We start from the raw sequence: 26,947 nt of genomic DNA, 5'->3' as shown, positions 1-26,947 counted from the left end.
GAGCCTTCAGGGTCTCTGCATCATTCACTTCTATTCAGCTATAATGATGGTTTAAAAGTGGAAGGTTAGCAGATGCACTGAAACTGCTGTTTCATTTGAAAATATAACTATAGACACAGGAAAGCTTCATCATTGGTAAACCCTGTCCCTTGTTTAGAAAGCGGCAAATCCATGATGAAATACTTAAAAGCAGTTTAACTTTTCTGGCAACTAGGGATGGACTTAGTCTTCTTCAAGGAAAACTTCCTTCTAGTTGTATGAATAGTATATTCATGCTAGTTTGGGCTAGGGAAGAAAAGTAGGTAGCTTATCATAGTCCCATACAGCCTTGTTTTCTGTGATGCTGTTTTTTAGTTCAGGCACGATGACTTCAGCGTCTATCTTTGTTCTATATATGTATACATGAATATATATATGTCTCTCTCTTTTTTCTTTTCCTTCACTTTTTAAAATAGGTTTTCCAGAACTTCTGTTCCATGCACAGTAAATTGTTCTGAGAGGTGCCTATGTTCTTGGGATATAGGGAAGCAGAGGATCTATAATATCACACTGACTGTTGAAAACCCACTGGGAAAGAGAACTGCCATGGATGTTTTTGATGTGGCTCACAGAAGTAAGTCCTTTTCTATTTCTTTGATGAAAGCTTTTTGTGGAAGGCCTTGTTCTTCTCATGATCTTAATACTTCGATGCCAGCTTAAAGTAGAAGTCACTGTTTTTGTCTTCTCCAGTTTTATTAGTTTTCTGTGCTATAGTTAGCTGCTTTCTCTTCAGTTTCAGCTTTGCAAAGTTCTGTAAACAGAAGTGGTCATGGTTCCATGCTCTGCATTATTTTGTGTGTTCCAGGCCCCTTAACTTCCTATTTTTACCTCAAAACACCCATGTATTTACTGTGTTTCCAGCAGTCTTTCCAGATCTTCTTAAATGTTTTCGTGTCTTTTAACTCCACCACATCCTCCTCAGTGTTACCATATTTCTTCATTCCTCTTGCCTATTTGAAGAAGCAGGAAGCAACCTGTGATTTATCTGCTTATGAAGTGGATAGGTTGATGGACCAGGAGTTTGCTGATGTAGTTGTTGCATTCTGGCATTGCTTCCTTCCTTAAAATCTCTCCTTTCAGGTTTACTAGACATGTTATTTTGTTATGACTCATAGGAACACATGTGAAAAGTTCTTCTCTGCAAAGTGTGTTTCAGAGAAGCAAGTCAATTATTGATTTTTTTTGAGGGAAGAAGAAATGCAATAGGAAGAAAGAAAAAAAAAACAAACCTGTGAGATTGTAGTATGATACTGTATTGTGATAGAGTTAGTTTTCATGGGAAATCAGTCTTGAATTGTTAACATTGAATATGCTCGGTGCATTCAAGTTTTTTATACCGTTCTCTTTGCCAGTTTTAGTGATTGTTACAAGTTGCAGAAATGATATATAATACTTATGTTGAGTTAGTCTTTTAAGTAGTGATGGCAGTAAAGTTCTTAATGTTTTCTGTGATCCTGGAAATAATTGCAAATAAAGGAAAAATGAAGTCCATAATTTTCAATTCTACTTGTGGGCACTGTGTATTAAGCATGAGTCCCTTTGAGTCTGGAAGCCCCCAGATGTTAAATAATGCTCTATCAAGTTCTAGGATAATGATGAAAGCTGGACACTTACCATTCACTTTCACTGCCAAGTTTAATTCCTTGGGATTGTGCTGATAATAGCAGAGTTAGAAATCTGCTGCTCTAGCTGAACACTGTTTACATAACAGTAACAGATCTCAGAAATCTTTTACAGGAAGTAGCACTGGTACTGTTTACCAAGAGGGTAGCTTCTAGTAGGACTTAAACTAAGAACTGTGACAGATTGTGGTACAGGTTTCTGAAGTATAGGAACTTGGTGAGTGCTATTCACTATGCTGCATCAAGAGATCCCACCACTCCCTAAGTTACAGCATTTAACTGCACAGTGTTCTAAAATATCTCCAAATCAGCAAAAGGGGTTTGTTTGTTTGTTTATTTGCTTTGTTTCTTACTTGTATAACATCTACAGTATCATAGAGTCATTTGTAAGGGATCTCTTCCTTTAAAGTCATCCAGTCCAATCTCCCCTTTTCAGGGAGGTTATGAAGAACCATGGGCATTCGGTTTTCATTCTGAAAATAACTTTAAACTTATGTCTACTTCTAGAGCAGCAGAAAACAATTATACTGTATTTAATATTTTCTTCATTGCTCAACTAAAACACCTTAAAATACATTTGTATATATTTTATGCTTTACAAGAGTTAACTTGGCTTCTCTGTTCATTTGTAGTTCATCCGTTACCACCTTTTCAGCTGTGGGAAGAATACACAGATGCAGAAATCGAGTTACACTGGGAGCAAAAGGAAAAGAAAATTGAACTCTTTTGTCAAGCTGAAGTGAGGCATCCCAATGGGAAAGCAAAACTGGTATGAAATCTGGATTTATTCTAATGCAAAATTATTATAGCTATTGCTAATCCTCATTTGTTTGCCATGCCTTTATAACTCATATCATCTTACAAGCAAACGGCAGAGAAGCGTGTTGAAGGTTCACAACTTTTTAATATTAGTCTAGGAGTCTCCTGTACACTATAGGCTGTGCTTAATGCTAGTGTGCATGGTTCCTAATCACAGGACAGTTTTTCTTTTCATTCTCTTCAACCTCCTTGAAACTGTTTCAGTAGAGTCCTCATATTCCACCTCTTTCACAGTGAAGTTGATTTACACTTTGTGTATTTACTGTGGTTTCTTTGTAGTCCTTTTCTTATGAGGGCAGTTGGCCTGCAGCATGTTAAAAGGCATTAAGAAGGTCAGAAACAACCTGTGTTCTGTCTTAACTACTGCCTAAGAGCAGTTAGATTAAATCATTGCTGTGGTTGGCCATTACGGGAGCACACTCACTTTGTGTCTTTTGCAAGAACTTAATCTACCTGTTAAGATGAAGTGTGGAAAAAAAATATGGAAATTGAAAGAAAAGACAACTATCTATGCTGTGCATATGTATAGAACAGCATATTGCTTAAACGAGCTCAGTAAGAGGCCTGGGAAGGGTGAGAATAAGGTCTCTAAATTCCATCTGCCTTTATGTGAAGAGTTATTGTTTGACTTACTGTGAGAGGCTGTGAGAGGCTCCTACCGAGAATGTTACACTGAACCAGGTTGTACAGCTCTTTCTGGATTTCCCAGTCTTTGGAACTCATTTCCCTCACCCACCCTTTCTTTCTCTCTCTCTCTCTCTCTCTCTCTCTCTCTCGTTCTTTCTCTTTTTCTCTCTTTCTCTCTCTCTCTCTCTCTTTCTCTGTCTTTCTCTTCCTTCTCTTCCTTCTCTTTTTTTTTTTTTTTGACTACTTTTCAATTTTTGTCTTTTTCAAAAACAGGCTTTACTGGCCCTTGCATGAAGTATAGGCAAAAGCAGTTTTTCAAACAAAAGCATATTGTTGCTCATGAAGCAAAACAAAACTCTGACTGTTCTGTTTGTCTCTTTTGCAGTACAATAGTTCAGATACACGACTATATCGTAACAGTATCACCCTTGGTGGGCTGCAGCCCTACACCAGTTACACAGCTAGAGTACGTTGTGGTGCAGCTAAGCATTTCTGGAGATGGAGCGAATGGAGCAAACCCCACTCTTTCAGAACAAAGGAGAAAGGTGTGTCTGGTCTATAGAGAAAGGAGTCTTGAACTATGTTCTCCACCTGGTACCTTGTTCTGCTTCTTCCTACTCTTGCATTATGTCATTAGAAGAGAGGCCAGTTGCTTGCATGAAAGTAGAATCATACTAAGTAAGATTTTGGAAGGTGGCTTCTTAAATCATCCTTCATACCAGCCTCTAGAATTTCATCCACTGCAGGCAGTGGAAAATCCAGGTAATCAGGAGGATGGATAGTGTAACAGTGTTCTCTGAGGGCTAGAAAAACAATGCAGAGGTGGGAACAAACATCTGGGAACTGAAAGCAAAGAAAGGATTTTTAGAGAAGTGAACCATACTATCATTCAGAATTAGAAGCTGAATACAGCAAGAAGTTAAAGGGTAATATTTTGGCAAGACATAACAATGACTGGGAAAGAGAAATCCAGAGGGTTTAACCTCTTCAAATGGGGGCAAAAAAAGCATCTTTGTTTTGCTGTATTTCCTCCAGCTCCATCAGGGAAACTGGATGTCTGGAGAAAAATTACACCAGCTCTGTGGGGGAGGAACGTTACCTTATTCTGGAAGGTGAGACACTGGTGCAGAAATGGAAATAAAACTATTGGTAAATGGGTTTGAAACTTCTCTCATTAACTTTACCAAGTCTGTGTGCACTTTATGGCAAGATAAATATTATATATTACATATTTCAGGATGTTTCTAGCTATGTGATCTTGGTATTTCAGACATACATGCTTCTATTTTACCAAGTATTTTAACAAGGTAAATCCTATTGCTGGTATTTCTACATTTCTATTTAAAATGGTATGTTTATGATTTTGTTCAAAGAAGTGTTTATATTGTTACAGAAAAAATGTATGTGAGTTATTATTTAAATTTCTAGTTCTTTTTCTCATGTTTTTCTTCAGAAAAAATTGCTAAGTACTTAATGTTTACACATGTCTGTTTTTTCCTAGCAAGAAGCAGGTTTTCAAGCAAATGGAGAAATCATTTCATATGAAGTAACCTGGGAAAGAGCAGACCGATCTAAACCTGAACATATCTCCCTTTCATCAGATTGTAATAGTACAAGGATTTTCATTGACAACCATCCCTACAGAATCAGAATTATAGCAAGGAACGATGTTGGTTATTCACATCCTACAGTGTTGATCATCCCTGCAGCAACAGGTAACAGTATTTCCAGCTAAACCTAGATTTCCAGTACCAGAGTTTGATGCCCATTTATATTAGGTAAATCTAATCTAATCGTAAGTCTGTCCTTATGGATGAAGGAGTGGAGCAGTGCGGGTACCTCTTTAAGGCAGCCTTTTTAAGAGCACCAGAGCTTTCTGTCTGAAGGCAGGAGGCTAGCATGTCTGAGTGGGTACCTCCTGGCCAAGCTACAAGATAAAAAGTGAAAGCAGGGAAGAGAACAGGAATGCCATCCAAATGTGCAGAAGTGAGATCAGGCAAGTCAAAGCACAGAGGAAACCTGGCAAGGTAAATAAAAAACAAAAGATTCTATACACACATTGGTCAGAATAGAAGAGTATACCCTCTCTGACAACGTGCCTTCAACAGGTGTAGAGAAGACTGAGGTACTCAATGAACTCTTTGCATCTGTCTTCACTGGCAGTCAGACTAAGAAGTCTGCCCTGAACCTCTAGGCAGGGGTAAGGGGAGAAGAATCTCTCTCACTATAAGAGCAGAGCAAGTTAGAGATGGCGTCATGAGGCTGACATGAGCCAGCAGTGTGCATTTGCAGCCCATATGGTCAACTGTATCCTGGGCTGCATCAAAAAATTCCAGTAGGTTGAGGGAGGTGATTATCCCTTGTACTATGTCCTGATGACCCACCTACAGTGCTATGTCCAGCCCTGGGGACCCCAGCACAAGAAAGACATGAAGCTGTTGGAGCAGGTCCAGAAGATGGCCACCTGGATGATCATAGGTTGAGGGAGATGGGCTTGTTCAGCCTGAGGAAGAGAAGGCTCCAGAGAGGCCTAGTGGCAACCTTCCAGTACTTACAGGGAGCTAATGAGCAGGAGGGAGGCTCACTTTTTACACAGTATTAAACTAAAAGAAGTGAAATTTAACTAATATATTTAATATATTAGGATGGAATTCTTTACTCATGCTGGTGAGGCACTGGCCCTACTGTCCAGGGAAGCAGTGGGTGCCCCATCCTTAGAGGTGCTCAAGATGAATTGGGTGGGGCATTGGGCAGCCTGAACTGGTGGGGGCCAAAGGACTGGATAACCCCCGCCCCTGGCTAGCCTTTAAGGTTAATTCAAATCTGAGCCATTCTGTGAGTCTGCAATTCTATGACTTATCATCTTGAGGGAGTAAATTAACCTGACCTGAAAACTGAAATTTATCTGGAAATTTTTGCTGTTTTTGGCCTATGGGGAAGTAACTCTGTGCATATTGACACGAATGCCTGAATCATGCCTCATAAGAGAAAGTCTGTTTTCCACATAGTCTTTGCAATGTGGTTAGCCTTAATCTAGGCTTCAGACCTACAGCATGTGCTGTGACAGCCCACCCTTCCTTGTGTGAAACTTGTGTGTATGATTAGCCACTTGTGGCTTTCTGTTCTTGACTTCAGTTTCTTGCTGTTGAATTCTTTTTCTGGATTTCTAGTAATAACTTCTGAATGTTTTCTGAGCAGTCAGCTTTCAGTAGAAGTAGAGATTAGCTTTCTGCTTGTGAGAGGGCTCATATGTCTGATCATGAAGGAGCAAAACTACTTATTATGGTTTTAACGGCTTAGCACTGAAACTATATTGACTTTAGTTGATTCAGGTCTTATGCAAGATAATAATAGAAACCATGTTTTGTTTCTTTTTTCTTCATTCCTAGACACTGAAAAGAAGCTCAATAATTCAGAGCTTAAAGAAGAACATGTTAATGGTACAGATGGTGGAATTTTGATTTCCTGGAAGCCCAGAGATAAATCTGAGAGTTACATTATTGATTGGTGTAACTATCCAATGCTGCAGCCTTGTGATTTGCAGTGGAAGAGATTTGGACCCAACACTTCCAGTGCTCTGATCAAATCAGGTGAAAGCATAATATATATATTTTTCTGATGTCCAAATATTCTATGCTGAGGGCATTAAGTGAATTCAGAATATTGAAGTTTGTGCAGTGCAGGTACAGCTATGCAAAAACATTTGGCATAATGTTTTGCCCAGAAACCAAAATAGACACCATAAATATGTTAGCACCACTGAGCCACGGAAATCAGAGCAGTATTTCAGCAAAACATCTGAGTGTCTTTAAGTAATATCTTGAAAGAGAGCAGTGAACGTTATCTGTAAGTATGGAGATGCAAAATGGAGCTCTGCCTTGTCTGTTGCACAGGATAGAAGTTTACACTGACATTATAATTCCTGCTGCACAATGAGAGGCTTAGTGCTCTCATTGTAGCCCAGAGAATGTGTCTCTCCTATTGTGCGTATTTTAACCTGGTAGTGACCATTAGATCCAAATCCTTTCTGGCTATGTAAAAGTCACTATGACAAACTACTGCAGATGAAGGCATATAGCCTTCCCAGACTCTCTCTCAACTGTGTGTTTACCTTTTGAAGTGAAATGTCCAAAGTTGGACTGAGCACATCTTAGTATTCAATAAATAAATTGCACCTCAATCATTAAAGGAAAAACAAAAAGCAACCCACATGAAATGCAACCCACACAGCAATGGCAATACAAAAAATTAATCACACCATGGGAACCCAACTCCTGACCTTTTTTAAAATCAGTTCTACAATTTCACAGCTTCTTTTGTTCCCGGGGTGAGATACAATTTCCACATCTATGCATCTGCTGCTAATGGAGCCTCCTTGCTGGAGAAAAAGACCGGTTATCTTAAGGAGCTTCGTAAGTTGGAAATGCGTTTCAAGTTTATGTATTTGCTGAATTATCTGTCACAAACTGCTTCTGTAACTAGGTTAAAATGTACTTGCTGTGTTGTTTCAGTATCATCTGTGAAATGCTTGATTTACAAGCTGTAAAACAATGTATATTCCCTATATAGGGAGGATATGAGACTGGCGCTGTGACCAGGTCAAGTCCACACTAATCAGACTGAACTATGATTAGTATTCCTTACATGCTTTGTGTGTTATGTAGACTCACACTATGAAGGTACCAGATTTTTTGGAGTGCTTTGGCTTTTTTCATTCTTTAGTTTAAATTTAGATACAGATACACAAGGGAATTTAGAACATTTCCTAAGTGAGAAGATGAACATGATTGAAGGATAATGTCAAGTTTAACACAGATTTCCTATTTTTTCCAGCTCCTCGATTTGACCCTGATGTGAAAAAGGTTGAACTGAGTTATCATGAAGTAACACTGCACTGGGATCCTTACCCCACAGATGAGATACACCCTGGTTTCTTGAGAGGCTACCATGTTTATGTGTCACCTGTACAAGAGGACTGCAATTTGAAAGGATCCAAAAAACATGTTCTTGCAGGTAACAGAGCCCGGGGGTTTTGGAAGTTCTGTCACTAATGTAGGTGAGAGGGAGGTCTTGTGGCTGACATTGCAGCCTCTTGAAAAGGTCATATTAGGCCAGCAAATCGACCCATTAGGTATGGCATAGGTTTTAACACTTGCTTCTTTTGTACTTGAGGTATTATTGGGCAGAATTAGGGTCCTGGAGTTACATGGATTTACAGCTCCCCATCCTTTTTCTGTAGCTCTCTTCATCATTAGTGTGAACTACAGAAAGGATTCTTTCAGTACTGTAGGAGGAGTCATTCCTGCTTTTTGCAGTCTGAGTTCCAGACAAATTTCCAAAACATCTGTTTGTGATCTACTTGGATGAGAGTCGTAGGAAGCATGGTAGTTTTACTAGGCATTTTAAAAACAGATGGAATAGCACTTATTTCCTTCAGAATTGGAACACTGTGGAAATTCCCCATTTGAATTCCTTTATAATGAAAGTATTCGTGGTTGTGCTCTCCAGTGGAGTTCTTCAGGCAGCAGAACTAAGCTGTGGGGTGGCACAAAGCCATGTTTAATTTTCATTTCTTATTTTAATGATTCATGTCCAAAACTGCCCCAGATGATAAGTGCATTAAAATTTCCTTGTGTTTCCAACTCATTTAAGGTTTTGGTTTTGATTATTTGCTTTTGTTTTTTTCCTTATCTCTTCTTCCAGGTGGGTCATGTTTTCTCTCAGATCCCTTTCTCCATTAGGCTAGCACCAGAATGAAAAGCATAGGTTGAGCTCAAGGAAAAACATGAAAATGTTCCAGTCAGGTCTAAACCAGGCATTGAAGAACCACACTTCTGCAAGTAATCCCAGTTAGACTTAAAATGGTTAAATAACAGAAAAAATAAATAAATAAAAACTTCCCGAGTACATGAGCTAGCAGATAGGAGGTGTGACTGGGAACATGAGAAACAAGCTAACTCCCTGGGGTCTGGGAGTTGCACAATACAGAGAGTTTATTTTTGAGACAGAGATCTCTTGCCTTCAGTTAATTTGGAAGAACTTGATCTAAGCTTAAAAGGTATAGAACTCTGAAGAAAATGGCAAAACACCAAATCAAACTCTAGTCAGAAGAAGTGAAAATACAGGGATGTGTTTCTTGACAGCAAGTCATCAAAAGGCCTACTGCAAGTCAGACTGTACTGTCGGAGTCCAGCTAGAAGGGATGTGAGCACAGCACAGCGGCAGTGAGTCAGGATGCATCATCTTTCTCAGAAGAAAGTGTGCAGATTACAAAGAAGGAGAACTGCAAAAGTTCTGTTATTTCAGTGGCTTAGTTACATTGATTCGTAACATCTGTTTCATCCTAGGTGGTTCAGTGCTATGTAAATTCACAATTGAAAACCCAGAAGAAAAAACATACACTGTGAAACACCTGACGGCAAACACAAAATACAAGTTTGCCATTAAAGCATACACAGGCGGAGGAGAAACTCCCATTATTAACTTCAGATACATTGATACACCTCTGGACTGTGAGTACTGGCAATGGAAAATGTTTCTCCTCACTGAAGGATGGGAAAATGCTGGAGTAATCTTCCTTTCTCAAGGGAAAACATTTAATTCTGAAACTGAAATATGTATAGAAATAAGATATTTTGATGCTTTTAAGTGGATGTGTTTTTAATTTGGAGTGATAAGAATTCCACAGGTACATCATTTCCCTCTGGGAAGTAGCATAATTTATGCAGATTTGCAAGCCTAATGAGTCCAGTTTCGTAGATCATGGAAGATTCGTATTTTGATTTAATTCATATTGTAATACAGGAGAAACTAAACACCAGTAGGCAAACAGAGAATTTCTGCATGGGCTTTTGAATTTCTAATTATGATTGCTTTACTTATTAGTCTTTAAACCCATCATCAAGCTAATTCTTTCTAAGTCAGTAACAGAGGGTTGTTTGAACACTGAAATTTACTAACAGGGCAGATTTGATCTCTGAAGCAGAACAGGAAATTACCTGCCTCTAGTTCTGTTCCCTTGAAAGTACCATCCAGCAATCTCAGCTGTGAGATTTGTGATCCAAATTCAGAGTGTCCAGCTATGAAAAATTTGCCTGGAGTAACCATGGAGGGGAGGGAAGGGTGAAGTTTTGGTTATGCAAAGACACCTCGTGCTTTATGCTAACTAAATAAAGGGCCCAAATGCACATGGTACCCTATCAGAGGCAGTTCTGAATCTTGAACCTTTGTTCTGTCTCCCATGCTGCATGTTTAGGCACAGACATTTGTACTGGCAGAATTAAACCAGGAAAACTAAAAAGGAGAATGCAATGTGACATTTGTTTCCTGCTGTGGTTTGTGGTAGAGACACAAGCAGGCTGGCTGGCACAGGGCAAGAGGGCAGCAGCCAGGGGAAGTTTCCAGAGGACACTTGTTCTTTGTCAGGGCCTACGTGTAGTAGCCTGAACTATTTGTGAAATATAGTCTAAGGCTGTGTGCTATAACCAGAAGTGAAAATACTGAGATCCTTAGACTGCATAAATCTTAGGAGAGCAAGAACACTGGCAGAGTCTGTCTTGATATGGTCTATCCATTCCGGAGGTACAGAGTTTATGTCAACTATGTCTCACTGAAAAAATGCATTTCCTCAGGGGATCTGTAAGGAAATCTGAAATAAGTACTCGTTGAGTAAGGTTACTACACTTTCAGCTGTTGGAAATGTGTGCATATAGTTAAGAAGTCAATGTGAGTGCAAAATGAAGGAACCTAGCGATACTTCAAATTCAGTAATCGATAACCAAAGACATGCTGCTGTAACCCAGAACCCAGAACCAAAATATCTTACAGTCAATCACAGATGATTGCACTGCTGAGTTAGACATGGACTTGATAGTATTTCTGTTGCAGAATCTCAGGCTATATTAAACAAGTGAGAAATTGTAAACAAAACTGAAGTATTTTTCTTTCACAGCAGACATGCTGTACCTTCTAGTCCCGCTTGTGGTAATTCCTTCACTGATAATGGCTGTATGCCTCTGGAAGATGAAGTGGTAAGTTATAGTGCATTTTCTTCTCACAGTCAGAGAATACATGTCGTGTAATTCGCAAACCACAGCTGCTTCTTGTTGCTTCCAGCCTGTTACAAAGCCTCGTTCATTTTTTCTTTGACCATCCATCTGTGTGGATGTTGTAAGTATTTGGCTCGCAGCATTTCTGAGACACTCGTCATTTCCAGCTGTTTCTCTACACATCTATGTGTTGCTTTGGCTGGCAGAATATGCTTTGATGGTAGAACAAAAATAAATAAATAAATAAATAAAAATAAAATCACTTGTTTTGCTTTCTTATTTTCAGGGTGAAGGATTGCTGCTGTCCTGTGATTCCTAGTCCTAACAAGAGCAAAGTGCTGTCATTTGAAGAGTTTAAAGTAAGATCACTGAAAATCTAGCATTTTTTAGTTCTCCCTTCTTGATCAGTAAATATTTCCCAGTATTAGCTACATTTAATATGACTGACACTCAACTGCAGAAATGAATGCAAATTGATATCTCCATTTCATGGAAAACTTAGTCATAGCTAGATACTAGTAAAAGTGAAAGCAAAATTAGACACCAAATGGAATTTTTTGATGGAGTACTTCTTCCAGCATTACTATTCTGAGCACAGTATTAGCTGATAACAACAGAACATACTGTGAGACAGTGCACTTTGATCCAGCCTACAAACTGTATCAGCCTGTCTCTTGGCTGTGTCCCTTTTGCTGTCATGCAAAGCAAAGAGTATGATCTACTTAATGACCTCTGGGAAGATTAATGGGACTCTGCCAGATCTGATGGTGAGGAAAGAGATGGTAAAAGGCCATAAGCTTCCACTGTAGGTCCTATGAACCAGGAGCTGCTGCCTTAGTGCCATGTACAAAGGGGCTGCCTCAAGAGGGGTGGTCAGCAGGATGAGGGATGTGATTACCCCCCTCTGCTCTGCTCTGTGATGCAAGTCATGCAGTACTGTGTCCAGGGCTGGGGCCCCCAGCACAAAAAAGACACAGAGCTGCTGGGGCAGGTCCAGGGAAGGGCCAGTACTTAAGAGAGCATGTAAGAAAGGTGGAGACTGACTTCCTATACAGTCTGATAGTGATAGAACAAGGAGGACTGGTTTTAAGCTAAATGAAGGGAGACTTTGATTAAAAGTTTGGAGGAGATTCATTATTCAGAGGGTAACGAAGGACTAGCACGTGTTGCTCAGAAAAGCTGTGGATGGAAACATTCAAGGCCAAGTTGGATGGGGCCCTGGGAAGACTGTTCTGGTGGGTTCTAACCCCTGCCCCTAGTTGGGTTTTAAGGTTCCCTCCAACCCAAGCCATTCTGTGAATATACAAAGGGTTGTGTTTTTCCCCTTGGGGCCATATCCACTGATCTCTTAAAATGCCTCCAGGGAACTCCACCACTTCCCTGGAAACCCTGTTTGAATGCTGTTTCCTTTTACTCTGTGAATTTCACATGAAATCCAGCTTTCATCAAACATTTTGTATTTTTCATTAATTTCTGTTCATTTATTCCAAACTCAAAACATTTATAGGACAATTTCACAAGTGCTTAAATTAATCACTCTCTTTTTTTTACCCTTGGATTCTTCCACTAAACACTTTTTTTTGTTTGTTTGTTTGTTTGTTTGATACTTCTGTAGATTGGTTCTGAGAAAGTACTAAAGCTAAGTGACTGCATTCCTGACACCCTAGCACTGGATAATGAAGATGAAGCCAAAAAATTCCCTCCACAGAGCCTGATGTCTTCAATGCCAACAGAAGATAAGACTGACCAGAACCCTTCCTCAGTTTATCATAACAAAAATGAAGAGAGAAGCCTTACATTCACACCTACACCTCAGACTCATATTTGGTTTGAAAATTTTGCTTATTCTTCTTATCTTGCTGTTGAAACCAATCCCTATGAAACACCAGGAACACTAGAAACTGTGAAGGGAGAACTGTCAGCAGTGCTGTACCAGCCACAGTACTACCTCAATATTTTGAATGATGCTTCTACCTCATCACCTGGAGAAGCAGCTGGCAGGATGACCAACCTGAGATACATTTCACAGACAGACGTACACTGCATTGGAAGGAGGCTTTGATGTACCCTCTTTGAATCTGTCTGTTGGTTGTGTTATGAAATAGAAACAGGAATTTCTGCAGGCACAGCATCTCTTTCCAATACAGGCTTTCACAAGCCCTGATGTCCTACCCCTGTTATCTCTGCAAAGCTGTTAATTGATGACAAGTTCAAGAATCCTGGCTTTTGCAGTGGAATGCTGCATGCTATATATAATATGATCAGAAATTACTGGCTCTAAGATTTACAGGCCGATGTTTTACAGCCTGTAATGCACAGTGGGAGCCATTTTCCCATCAGGGCAGCTAGTTGTTGAGGAGTTACCAACATACTCATAGTGCCCATAGCCTTTTTTGGCATTAACCCTTGCATGTAGCAAACTCCAGACCACGTAAGTAGACACGAGTCAGGTGCAGTTATATTAATGCCCTTTGAGAATAAACATATTCAGGCACTATCTCAGCTAAATCTTCAGATACTATTGTTTGCACGTTAAAAATAAGTCTTCCTCCAGCTAGCAACGAAGGGGCTGCTGGCTGTGACTTTGGGACTCGCAATGACGTTCCTCTTGGTACTCACATATTTTAGCTTGCAGCATTTGCAGAAACATGAATTGAGCACTACGGCTCTGTGATAACTGAGAATTTGAACAGCAGACTGAGGTGAACTTGGTCATGTTTGATTGTATCTAAAAGTCCCTCATTTCAAAAACAAACAAGGCTTATTTAAAGAAAACTTGAAAGGCAAACTAAAAAGCAATAGCAAGGTACCTAAGGAATTCTTATACAGGACTCAGTGAAAAAGTCAGATTGTCCCACAAACCAAATATTAGTATTTGATGTGACAGAGGGGATGGCTCTAACAAGGTGTTATTATTTCCTTCTTCTGAGCTGCTGTTGCTGGGGCTTGGCTGCAGCAGCTGAGCACACCATGAGTGGCAGCACTACTGTGGGTGGAGGTCATGTAGCTGGTGCTGCCTTCCTGATGGTGGGTGAGATACTTGTGCCTGTCCAGAGCTCCCATCTCAGCTCCAGCAGAGGTGGTTCCTTTGGTCTTTCCTGGACTGAAAGGACTTTGTCATTTGTAAGCAAGAGAGCAGCTTACCAGCAGACACAGGCCTGCCTGGCAGCCTGCAAGGTTAGCTCCTCTGCCTGTAACGCACAAATCTTTCTGTGGGCTGCTCACGATGGCTCTTGTTTCACAAAACATAGGAACAGATTATTCCAAGGAGAATAAGGCTTTTGTGTAGGTGGAAGGGTATCATGAGGGCACTAGAAAAGTATTTCTCACATGGGGATAAAGAGGCATGGAAATGCTTTTTTTTTTTTTTTTTTTCTTCCCTCCCCCCCTCTAAGACATCTGTCTTGTATTAATAATGGTTGTATGAGTTCAAAACTGAAAGATGTATTTCTTGTTTCATTTCTTGTTTATAGTTCAGCTTTCACATCTGTTGCTGAAATGCAAGCACTTGAATTGTACAGACATCACATCATGGGAAGTGACTGATTCTCAGTATCAGCATTCTGCAGTTTTAAAATAAAAAGGCTGTATAAAATACTACGGAGTCCCCTCCTATTTCACAGGACATCTTACAAAGTATTCATGTGAAATATACTTTTGACAAAAAAAGATGTTTATTTGGAAAGCTTCCGCTTGTTCTAATCAATTAGTAACGTACAAATATAAATAAAATTCTAATCCATTTCTAGTACTGAGAGGTACATATGAGACCAGAACAACTATAAGAAGTTTAAGTACATTTTATTAACAATGCATCCCTTTGATAAGATTATGCTTCAGGAGGCTTTTAATGCCCATAGACATGAACTGTACACACTATACAAAAAAAAAAAACCAAAAAACCAAAAAAAAAACCAAAAAAAAAAAAAAGGAAAAAAACCACAAAAATCAAGGTGGGCAACACCATTTTGGGACAAGCCTCTGTTTAAATTATACACAGCTCAATGCAATATTCTTACGGAAAATATATAAATACTTTTTCTTTCTATGTTACAGGTATACAATATAAATCAGATTTCAATGTCTGTTCAGTGACCTACAAACACTACAACCTCCAAGTATGTAGCAGCGTATTACTAAATAAAGACAACATGGGGCAGGGAGGGTAAACCTTGAGATTCTCCTTGATCCCTCCTCAGAATTATTAACTCACATCATCTCCTCTAATGCAGTGTTAGGGATGCTGACAGCCCACTACTGGAACAATGTTTCAATTAATCCTATAAAATATCTACCTTGGCTCATGAAGATATTGCATCCTGTGATGAAACAACCGACTCAGTGGCAAAATGGCATGTTAGGCTTTTTGGCATAAATTACATTTCCCAAATTGAATAGTGTGTTTTATAAAGCAATTTAAGCAAAACTGTGCAATTTCCGCATGCTGTGGCATTACTACCTGATTATGTCACAAAAACAGCCCAAAGAAAACCCATATTCTTCACCAAACATACAAAGCCAATGAAAATAACTGTCCAGGGAACCAAAACCAAATCAAGCCAAACGAAACAAGAACCAGAACAGGGAGAGTGGATTTTTGACTGAAATAGAAAGTGTTTCTAGCACATTCCCAAAGGACTTGTACAATTCTCACCTTGTACACACCTTCAATAAGCACATGATAACAAAGTGTAACAGAAAGAACTTCCAGCACCAGCTTCCAACTGGCTCCACAGCGAGCCCCCAACAACAGCACTTCGGCACAGCAGGAGGTGAGTGCTTTGGAAGTGCTCCAAAGCATGGCAAGAATTTCACTGTGATTCCTCAGCTTGAGCTCATGCTCACAAAGTAGCGTAACCAAAATGCCAGGCGTCAAATAAAGAGCACAGATTAGGAAGCAACAACTACTGCTTGATTTCTCACTGGGATTCAATTACCTACTATTTTTGATGCGTTTCTCACATAGCTATCTTCAGACATTTCGAAGCAGTGAGAATGCCATACGTTCCTTCAGCTTCTCGGTGCAAACTACAACTCTCATTCAAGATGCCATGACATGTATAACATGCATTTCAAAGTGACAAGAAGATGAGCAGTACTGTAGCTTCTAGCTTTTAAAATGTTTCTAAGGGCAGCTCACCTCAATGTGCCAAACTCTGCACACAAGAACTAATGGCTGTTGTTTCTTGTGGGGAAAAATAATAAATCGCTTACAGTATATACAACAGGTCAAATAAGAACTGCCAGATAAGGAAAGGTGACTGTGACAGCACAACACACCAAGGTCTAGCATACAAACCAAGCACCCCAAAGCCCAACTATCAACAGCTCCAAGTGACAACCACAACAGCTGGAGATATTCAGCATCCCTGAATTTCAGGCATCAAAAGCCTCCTCCTCCTCCTCCCTTTTTAGTGCAGAGAAGCAGGAAATAACTCAGAGCCCTGGAATTACATCTCTGCCCTTCAAAAAGGGCTCTCCCTTTTCAGTGACTACCAAAGATGACCAAGAATGTGAGTCAGATAATTCAGTAGGCCACACTGCCCTGGTTTCCTAGTGAGGCCCCCTTCCCATGAAGGCTTTCAGCTCAGACCTGTTCAGAGTATTTCCTACGTGAGCACACTTCAGCAGCCAGGAGTTTCCTTTGCCACAGCAAACTGAATTTGTATACAGTGTCAATGAGCGCTGTCTGCTTCACTGTTTGTTTGACTGTATTCCAACCATGAGTGGGTCTGTCAGCTTCCCTTCCTACCCCTTCTAGGAAAAGCAGAAGGATTCTTTATTAGGTTTAATGGACACACTTTTTCTTTTTTTTTTTTTCTTCCTTTTTATTTACCACAGGTTTCTTTCAAAGTTTTATTATGATGCAAATAAAGCCCCAGAATAAGAACGTTAAAAGGGATATTAAAAAAAAAAAAAAAATTAAAAAAAATTGATAAGAATTAGAAATTCACAGCTTATAACTAGGTATCAGTATCCCTTCATATGCCAATTAAAATGAAACACTAGCATGAGCTTAATGTAAATTAACTCTAGAAATGTATGTTATGTACAGACTTTACAACCCTTATATGCTTACTTGTTGAAATCTACTGACACTCACACACTTTTAGAAAAAAAAAATCATTTTAACTAAATTTGCAGCAATAATACAGACATCAAGTTTCTGTAGTCATGGATCCCCATACAAGCAAGTATTTTAGGAAATTTAAGATTCAAAATCTTTCAAAAGTATATTGACATTGCTTTGCTTACCTTTTCCTATAATCAGAGGCCTTTCTATTGCGCTTTCTACTTTAAGTGCTATGTATTAAGCTGGTAACAAATGAACACGTGTGTTTTATTTAAATAAAGGTGATAGAACTTGTTTATTTTGCTTTAACTGAGAAAAAAAAACCAACACATGGAGTTGTTTGATGTAACCCCATCTAGTTACTAAAACAAATCTCTTGTACTCTAGCCTAACTGAGGTAGTGTTTGAAACTACTGTGTAAGATACGCCAGCCCCATTTTTGGGAACATTACATTACTTCCTTTGGAGTTTACACCACTATTTGGTCTACTGTGGTTGGCATTTTGGTTTTACAGATTTCTTATAACCAGTGAAGTCCAACACTGGTGTGGTATGTTTTCAGAATATTTCAAAACATTTCTTGACACAGATACATTATGTCTGTCACTGACTACCAAATGCGTGAATTTGAAGATCTGCTCCTTCTTTCAGTGGGAACTCATGAGAAGAATCTCAGGAACTAGACTTGGCTATGAGCAGCAACTTACAGATCTGCTTTATGAGAACCTGATGGTACACAGTGCACATAAGAACTCAGTGAAGTGATATCTGCAAAGCAGTGCTTATGCGGCAAGATGAAGTTTTCAATGAAAGCAAGTACATTTTAAAATGACACTAGGATTCATGTTTTACTGCTCACAAGACAACTTACTGAAATCCCCAGTAGCATAGCTCGTAAGAATACAGTTATGAGTATCACCTATCTTATAAATTTCACTTATCTTCACTTAAGTATTAATCTGACAATTATAAAAATGGTAAAAGTGAATGGATAAAAATACGTCCTACTTAGTACAGTCCAGCTGAATTATTCACCTATATCAAAATCAAAGGGTAACCCCTTCTATTACAGTCATTCTAACAAAGGTGGCCATGCTACTGTATATATACACATTTGCATATATTTATATTACCCTTGTATGAAGGCTTCTGAATTTTTAGATGCATTATAAAAGTGATGGGACTCCTATATTTTTCTTTTCCATTAGGCTTGCACTCTTTAGAAACTTCATCAGTTTGATAGAGGCATGTGTTTTCCTCATTAACAGTCACTGTATCATAGAACTTTTGCAACAAGTCTCAAATTCCAATATAAAATTTTAAGTTCTGTCGCTACAAAGTTTGGTACTTAAGGCTTTTCACTACAATTATTAGCACTATCTGACGCTTGATCACTCATCCACTGAAAACTCAATCAAACCTTTGTTTTTATAAAAGGCTGTTTTCATGGAACTTGGAAAACCGCTCACATGCCTTCTCACAAAAGCAGCAATGATTAAATGTCTTCAAGTCTAGTTTATACAATATTCATTTATCTGATACAAATCATGCCTGTTAAAGGTTTTTAGTTAAGAATAAGACCAACATTCACACTATATGAGCATGAGCGTAGAAACTGCAAACGCATGCATATCATTTAGGGAAAACAATTTGATTTCAGCATTTTAACTTTAAATGATTTGCTATTTTTAAATCAAACTGTAGTGAAAATCCTTAACTGGTTCAGATAAGATACATGTATGTAAATGTAATGAAAATGGAGAGACTGCTAATAAAACAACTTACAACTACAGTAACATTAAAATAACTTAAAGGAACCTCAGATTCAGAGGCTTTTCTTTCTGTCTGAAGTTACAAACCCCCCAAGTAGTGTTATAAACAGTACAAAAATCAACAGAAAAGATCTAACATTTATCCCCTGCTGTCCACGATCACAGCACAGCTCCCCATTGCTGGCAACGGAATGCACCCTCATCCAACTCCTGGGGTTTTATAATAAAAAAAAAAAAAAGAAAAAAGAAAAAAAAAAAAAAAAGGAAAAAAAAAGAAAAAAAGCAAAAAAAAGCAAGGCGTAATTCTGCTTCTCCAGAACAGAATTAGAAGTCAATCATAGGTGTCTCTGTGTGTTGTTCTTTTTTTTTTTTTTTTTTTTTTTTTTTTTAATTTAAGGTAAAAAATGAAATGAAAACTTGTGGAGGTGTTCAGTGCTCGGCTCTTGCATATACTGATAATTACTATTATTAGAACTACATAATGTTTAATAAATCCCCAAGGGACTCCATAGACTAGGGCAGTAATTGGTTGAGGAAGAAAAAGTTTTTCAGTTCATTCTTCAGGTACCAGTAGCTTCTGGAACAGTCTAAAAGATGATGCTCCAAACTTTATTATCCAGTCAATTGGAGGATGTCTGAGAATTCCAGGAAGTCTGTATGTAATGAACTCTGTGAGACAGAGGTCAGGATTCAGCTGATATATCAGTTACTGGTTGCTTTGTTGGTGCTGCTAAAATAGCCTCCGCTTCTTCGTGCATCTGAAAGAAGTCAGGTGAAATATTAATGTCATTAGAGATTTTACAAGAATAACATCATAAAATTATCTTTTTTAATAAAACACCTGGAAGCATTTATTATTCATTGTAATGAAACCTGTACCCAGTTGTCACGTTTTGGTTTCTTCTGATTCTCTGCACCCTCCACTTACCTGTAAGAACTGCACATCTTGAAACAGCTCCTGAATGAACCTTCTGGATGGGAGTCGAAATGTGCAATGTGCTAACAGGTAGGACACCTCAGAATACAGGCATATGTCATCAAATGCTTGAGGATACTTCTCCTTAATTCTGATCAACAGCAAAGAAAACAAACATTTTTTTACAAGTACTGAGAGAAGGTTTCCATAATAATCTCTAAAATTGTACAATTAAATCTTCGCTTCCATAATTAATGAACTAGAGCTCTTCAGTAATAGGCAATGTAAATTCTACATCTGACAGACAAATTAAAAATCAGATAGCACTGTCTTATAAAACCGGGAGAAACTTGTATCAAAAAGATGAACTAGAATATTCTGTACACCTTTCGGAACAGATATATCTGAGATCACCTACTCTACAACAGATACTGAAAAATAACTGCAAAGAGGCATCCGCATGTATAGCAGTACTAAAAAGTAAATAGAGAGAATACAATATTTTATAAATAAGATGGCCATTACTGAATTTTCTTTTAGCAGCTGTATGCCTGTTTTCAACATCAGCAGTACAGAAGCCCAGTTTCTAAAACAGTATTTAGTCCCTATATTATTGGTACTTCTACCATAATTTGTGAATATGAATTAATGCCAGTAGTGGTATTCTTCATAGAAACAGATTTGTGCTTCTCAAGAAATTACTTTGCTACTTTGTCAGACAGCTACTTAAGTCAGACAGCAAAAAATAAACAAAACATTTACTTTTATTTATTTTAAGGTGCAAAGCAAACAGTGCACAAAGAAACATCATTCTCTCTGTACTCAGTGCTGGTGAAGCTGTACCATAAGCACTATGCTCAGTTCTGGGCTCCTCACTCAAGACAGACATCAAGGACTTGGACTGCATCCAGAGGAAAGGCAATGAAGACAGTGAGTAGTGTACAAACCTTCTGAGTATTTGCTGATGGAATTGGGATTGTTTATAATCTGGAGAACAGGAGACTCAGGGGAGGTTGTAGCAAGATGGGAATTGCCCTGTTCTTCCAGGTAATTACAGACAGGATGAGATACATCAGGGCAGGCTCAGATTGGATATAAGGAAAAAAAAATTCTTCTCTCAAAAGAGTGGTAACACAATGGATGAGATTGCTGAGAGAAGTGGTAGAGCCACTATTCAAGAAGCATGTAGACACATGACTTAGGGACATAGTTCAGTGCACACAGCAGTGATGGATTGATGACTGGACTACAGTTTATCTTAGAGGCCTTTTCAAACCATAATTTTTCTGTAATTCGATACTGTTAAATTAGTGATTTCAAGAGGAATGGGAAGAGAAAGACAGAAACAGAGCAAATAATATTAAAAATGCAAATTCTTTGCTTAGCTTTTACACTATGTTCAGCTATCTCCAGTAACCCACCATAGTTTCTGTTTGATGTTATCTTGAAAAGTAAGAAACAAGATCAAACTCTACCTTACAAAGCTTAGAGAACATAAAGTACTGAATGTTGATAAAACATCTGAAGTGTATTTAACTTACGTCAGGAGTCCAGTTTCATGGCCCTTTGTTCCCACTGAACTACTCAAATTGATTACTAAACGTAAGACTTCTTTCCGGAGAAGTATTCTGCACACTGGCGTATCATCTGGGATTGATTTTACTCCTAAAAAAACAAATGAATCAATCAGCAAATCAGCATTTTGATTATGCTAATTCAACATCACATAAGCCCATTTTGAAATTCTGTATACACAAACATATGCACACACACAGAGGTATTTCCAAATATATTCTCAGTGTTCTTGAATTCTCATTAAAACTTAAATACATTAAAAAAAAAAGCATCCTGAAAATAAAGATAAACCAGCACTTCAAAAATTCAGACAGACATTTGGGAAAACTGAAGACTGAACACAGACTCAATCCTATATCTATTACTAAAGCACGTTGATGGGTTAGATACTACATAAGTTCTTACATTAATTCAAAAGAGAAAGTGAATCAAAAACTGAAATGTCTCTCTTTAAAGAAATATCCTCTTTTTTTTTTTTTTTTGTTTAAAGATCTTTTACTTTTTTTCTGCAGGGTTATGTTTAAAAGAACAAAGAAGTCAACCAGATTGCAGTGTAGGATAGAGAGATGTTTAACTGCAAAATTCCATATAAACAAAACAGAATATTAATGTACTTTTTCGTATCTCACAACATAATGGACAATGCAGCTACCTCATTGGTTATGGTATTCAAAAGTGGCTTATTTTAAATAATAGACATAACTTTATTCTAGTGCTAGAAAAAACATTCCGTAGTACCTAAAAATACTGCAGGAGCTATGGCTTCTAATAATACTAAGCTTTCAAACTCACCTAGTACAAGCTCTGTACTCTTGGTGCTGCTGGCTGAACCGTGGGATACTGCATCACTACAGCCTGAAATTCCAGAAAATTTGGAGGAATGCACATCCAAGTGATTGTGTATGGTTTGCCCACACCAGTCAGTATATGGAATGTCTGAGAAATCTGACAGAAACAAGATGTTGCATCTTTGTTACTCATGCTTTTCCTCACCTGATTCTTTTCAACAATGTTAAATGTGCACTAACCAGTGCATTCAGTATGGTAACTGCCAGCATTATAAACAAGTTGGAAACTAGTTGCTGAATTTTGGAGAAATTATATTCAAAATGTTTTAAAATCTTTTAGATGTTTAAAAAGCTTTCAGAAATACCTAAAAAACATGCAAACAACTTGTCAGCCTAAGGCCCCTAGAAATTGAGAAGACCAGTTTCCACAGAAATATCATTTATTGCATAAACAGTTTATTAATAAGAATTAATTTTCTGGTCGGTATCAATGAGAAAAAACCTAAAGTCCTATCACTTAAAGATTAACAAAATTCAGCATTCTCATTTAGTTTTATCATGCATCACCACAAGGAACACAGACCTGTGCGATTATATGAAGAGTTCACTTTGTTATTAGGCTGATAACCCAGAATCTGAATGCAGACACAATAAAGGCAGTTCTCATCTGTGTGTTCCTGTAATCCAGTATCCTCTGTATTTTCTAAAAACTGAGAGGCATCTGAACGGCTGGTATTCATTATTTCTGTGAGACTGATCTGCTGTCGGAGCATCTGAAAAGGACTTTTGACAGCATCACTTGTGCCCGATGGAAGACCTGCAGATAAGCAAATAACAGAAAAAGCAATACAACAAGACCACCAGTTAATAACAAACACAATTTTAATTAAATTTCTTATTCTAAAACTATGTGAGGATCTATTAATTTTTTAGTTTTTATTTTATAATCTCCTAAAAATCTGTTAAAATTCCAGAAATAGACATCAAGCTTTAGCCCCAGCTTACCAAACATAACACAGTATCATAAAAGACTGAATTAAATCTCTAAACATGCACTATTAGAAGGTGCACAGTTCCACTGTGTGAAATTCCAAAAGTGCATCCATAGTGATAACTAACATCCTAACACCAATATGTTACAAATTTTCATAGTATCAATCAGGATTAGTACAATGTAGCCAAAGTATGCATTGTATATTCACAAATGAAAATAGAAACCATTTTAAGAATCACTTCTTGTAACATAAAGAAACTAAACTTGATTCAGGAAAAGGATGAAGACTTTAGAGCTCTCCCTCGGATAGAATATATCAACAAGTTAGTTATGAACAAAGACTATAGTGCAACTTAGCGAACCACAGCAGCATTCCTACAGGAAAACCAGCATTATATGCTACACTACAATCATGAAAGACAAGGATTAAGCAGGATGCGTTTATTTGTATCCTCAAGTGCTTGTAATAAAGTTCCAGTTATTGAGAAGCAAGACAACAGCTGTACCACACAACTTTGGGACCAGCATCAACATTTTTAGCTGTCCTACTGAAGAGAGAAAAAAAACAAAAAAACAAAACAAAACAAAAAACCCACCAACAAAACAACAAACACACATTGATGCCCTACAGACTTGCAACTGCTCTCGAAAGTACTTTTCCAGATCTAGTCCGAAACCCCAAACAATTAACCAGAAACAATACATATACAAATGAAAAAAGGAAGTTACAAAAGAGAAAATACCTCCTGCTTCAGGTGCAAAAACTCTTGCTCCACGGTCGTCAAATGGAGGTGTAGTTTTCTTCTGGAAATAAGGGGTCTCTTTTACCTGGAATATTCAAGAGACAATTGAATTTAGCGCAGGTGATAAATTTACCCAAAGAAGAACAGATTTTGTGAGGACAACTACAACAGAAAGATCTAATAACTAGTATTAAAGACAAGCCAATGAAAACAGGAAAACAGATTTGTGAATAAACACTGATTAAGTACAGCTTATAAACAGTCACCAAGAGAAAAAAACATAATGATAGCCTGTAAGATGTAGAGATGAGAGAGAAGAAATGAAGCAACATAAATACAGCATAAAAAGGTACATGAAGAAGAAAAACAAAGTATCCACACAAAAGAAAACAGGAAAGTGATATAGGAAATCTTGCCTTTGCTGTTGTTATTTTTGACAAAGAAAATGAGATTTTTAAGGCAAAGACAAATTAAATTAAACATAAGAAACCGCAGATTTGTGTTTGACATAGATCATGTCCTCTCTTGGATAATTACATATTATTAAACCATGTGAGCTATCAGTATATTACATTGTAATGTGTTTTAACTAAGTGTATAGAAATAGGAAACAGTTCACTATCTTTCATCAAAAAATGCAGACAAACCCATTTATAGTATCACATACGTACCTGAAATATTTCATTGATATCCACTGGGAGAGCAAGGCCAATGTAATCATCAGAGCTTCCATACGTAGCATTAGAAACCATGGAGCGAACAGAGGAAGAACGCTGAAGTGTGTTTTGGTTAATAGGACTTAATAAATCTTCCTTATCTAATGAAGCATAACTTAAAGCTTTCATGAACCTGTAACAATAAAACAAATTGCATTCTTAGTAAATCTGCTAACCCTACAAAAGCATAATTTTTATTCAACTTAAGTCTGAAAATGCACAGCCAAGACACAAATCAATGCAGATTTTGGCTTTTAAACTGCTAAATGTCTCATTTTGAGCGCACTTGTCTGTACACAAAATGTACAGAATGATTATTCACAAATTCAAACCTCAGGCACATCACTGAAAATGCAAAACTTGGACGTGCTAAGAACCAGAGATGGAACACTTTTTCTATACTCCAAGGACATCTCAGTGTGGAAGAAGAATGTTCTCAACTTAAGAATACACAGAACAAATGTGAAGCTGCACAGTGTGCAGTGCTGACTGTGACAACCAACCTGAGGAAGGGAGAAGCAGGTTGGTAAAATAAGACTGGAGATCATAAGTTGGAGGAACATGCCCCCAGTGCTGGTATGAGGAAAAATCTCATCGCCCATCTCTCATTTTAGTCCTCACTGAAATTATAAACCTACAAATGCTTCCTGCAAATTTAGCAAAAGCAGACTGTCTACACAGTGGAGTTAAGCTTCCTATTCCACGATAACCACAAGCACTTATCTACAGCGACAAGACTGCTTTGCACTTTCATCGCTGTTCTTCCTCAAAACAAAATTAAAAGGAAAAAAAAAAATCCACACCTAGAAAGTCACATTTGGGTATATGTAAAAAAAGAAAAAAAGGGGAAAAAAAAGAGAAGAAAATCTGAAAAAGTAAAGAAGATACAAGTGCTAAAAAATGCTAATTGCTATGCAGAGCACATGAAAATTATTACACTGCTGCCATAGTTTTGGCTTGGGTAGAGTTAGGTGCTTTAGATATCTGATAAAAACATCAGTGTTTCAGTTGTTGCTAAGCACAGCCAAGGACAGCTTCTCACACTGCCCTGCCAGTGAGGGGTTGAGGCAACACAGGGAGCTGGGAGGGAACAGAACCAGAGCAGCTGACTAAACAAGCCAAAAGGATGTTCCATACCATACAATGTCATGCTGAGCAATAAATGCTGAAAGTGGGAAGAAAGGGTGGAGAAATGTTTGGAGTGATAGTATTCGTATTTGTGACAGTTTTTGCACACGTGGAGCCCTGCTGTACCGGCAGAGGTTGAACACCCACCTGCTGATGGGAAGTGGCCAATAAATTCCACAATGTGCTTTGCTTACACTAGGGTTTCTGCTTTATTGGAGAAGCATCTTGAACTCCATCCTGGAGTTCTTGCACTTTTACCTGATTCTCTTTCCATTCCACCCAGGAACAGTAAGTGAGCATCCGTGAGGTGCTGATTTGCCTGATGGTGTAACACCATTAGTATATCACAGCCTAATCACAAAAATTGCATTTGTTCACCAGAATCAATGCCTTATTTAACACAAAGTACATGGCTACAGTAGACTGAAAGAGACTGCAAGTAGTGATCAAGCAATTGTCCATATGAACACTGCTTGATTCATAGCAGAAGTGGAATGCATGGAGTAAAATGAAGAATGAAAATAATTACAAGCAGAAAATGATGATTACGCATGTAAAGTGAATTTAGAGAAGTTGATTCAAATCCTGACTCAGCCACAAATGTGATATTATTGATGAATATACTGATTTTTTTTTTTAATTAAAAAAAAACTTGCGAAATGAAGTTTCCTGCAAAAGTCTCCAAATAATTTTGAAGTTTTAAATTTGATTTGCAGCTGAATGATGCTACTGAAATAATTTTAAATTCTGATTTGAACAATTCCATATGATACTAAGAAAAGGAGAAGGAAGGAAAGAGCAGAAGGAAAATACTAATTGTGTTTGAAGAGTTATTGAAGACAAAAAACACCTTCCGCATTATTTCCCTATTTGTAATCAAAGGACAATATATAGTATTTTGTGAATGGAGAGCTGTTATGAAAATAAAAACCAACGCTATTAATCATTCAAACACTATAGTAAGGACTGGCAGAGAGACTCTCAAGATAAGTACAGGAAACAGCTTCAAATATGACAGTGTGTTCTGAACATTAAAAGAGACACATCCCTCAGGAAGCTATTCTTAAACTGCTTGGATTATTACACA

General features: G+C 38.0%; 2 protein-coding genes across 9 annotated transcripts in view; one reads left to right on the top strand and one right to left on the bottom strand.

Annotated features, from left to right (window-relative positions):
- Positions 1-14,752, top strand: part of OSMR (oncostatin M receptor) — a 31,053-nt gene extending 16,301 nt beyond the window's left edge. For 2 of the 4 annotated variants that reach the window (XM_015848499.3, XM_015848500.3), the window contains 12 exons: positions 456-613; positions 2,294-2,430; positions 3,493-3,652; positions 4,143-4,219; positions 4,609-4,822; positions 6,497-6,697; positions 7,418-7,519; positions 7,941-8,120; positions 9,455-9,619; positions 11,059-11,137; positions 11,442-11,514; positions 12,771-14,752. In XM_015848499.3, the coding sequence (XP_015703985.2) occupies positions 456-613; positions 2,294-2,430; positions 3,493-3,652; positions 4,143-4,219; positions 4,609-4,822; positions 6,497-6,697; positions 7,418-7,519; positions 7,941-8,120; positions 9,455-9,619; positions 11,059-11,137; positions 11,442-11,514; positions 12,771-13,217 (1,993 nt within the window). In that variant the 3' untranslated portion in view covers positions 13,218-14,752. The remainder of the gene's footprint in view (positions 1-455; positions 614-2,293; positions 2,431-3,492; positions 3,653-4,142; positions 4,220-4,608; positions 4,823-6,496; positions 6,698-7,417; positions 7,520-7,940; positions 8,121-9,454; positions 9,620-11,058; positions 11,138-11,441; positions 11,515-12,770) is intronic. The other 2 variants (XM_015848502.3, XM_085530161.1) reach the window with 2 other exon arrangements.
- A 187-nt stretch (positions 14,753-14,939) lies between these two features.
- The window catches only part of RICTOR (RPTOR independent companion of MTOR complex 2), a 70,561-nt gene continuing 58,553 nt past the window's right edge, over positions 14,940-26,947 (bottom strand). For all 5 annotated transcript variants that reach the window (XM_015848496.3, XM_015848498.3, XM_085530158.1 and 2 more), the window contains 7 exons: positions 24,688-24,865; positions 24,017-24,101; positions 22,863-23,096; positions 22,284-22,436; positions 21,458-21,581; positions 19,929-20,067; positions 14,940-19,758 (listed from right to left, as the gene is read on the bottom strand). In XM_015848496.3, coding sequence (XP_015703982.2) covers positions 19,684-19,758; positions 19,929-20,067; positions 21,458-21,581; positions 22,284-22,436; positions 22,863-23,096; positions 24,017-24,101; positions 24,688-24,865 — 988 coding nt within the window. In that variant the 3' untranslated portion in view covers positions 14,940-19,683. The remainder of the gene's footprint in view (positions 19,759-19,928; positions 20,068-21,457; positions 21,582-22,283; positions 22,437-22,862; positions 23,097-24,016; positions 24,102-24,687; positions 24,866-26,947) is intronic.

The sequence above is a fragment of the Coturnix japonica genome, chromosome Z, assembly GCF_054131305.1.
Source record: "Coturnix japonica strain WE chromosome Z, WE-NBRP24, whole genome shotgun sequence".
NCBI classification, from domain to species: domain Eukaryota; kingdom Metazoa; phylum Chordata; class Aves; order Galliformes; family Phasianidae; genus Coturnix; species Coturnix japonica.
This window is presented reverse-complemented; position numbering and strand designations above follow the sequence as displayed.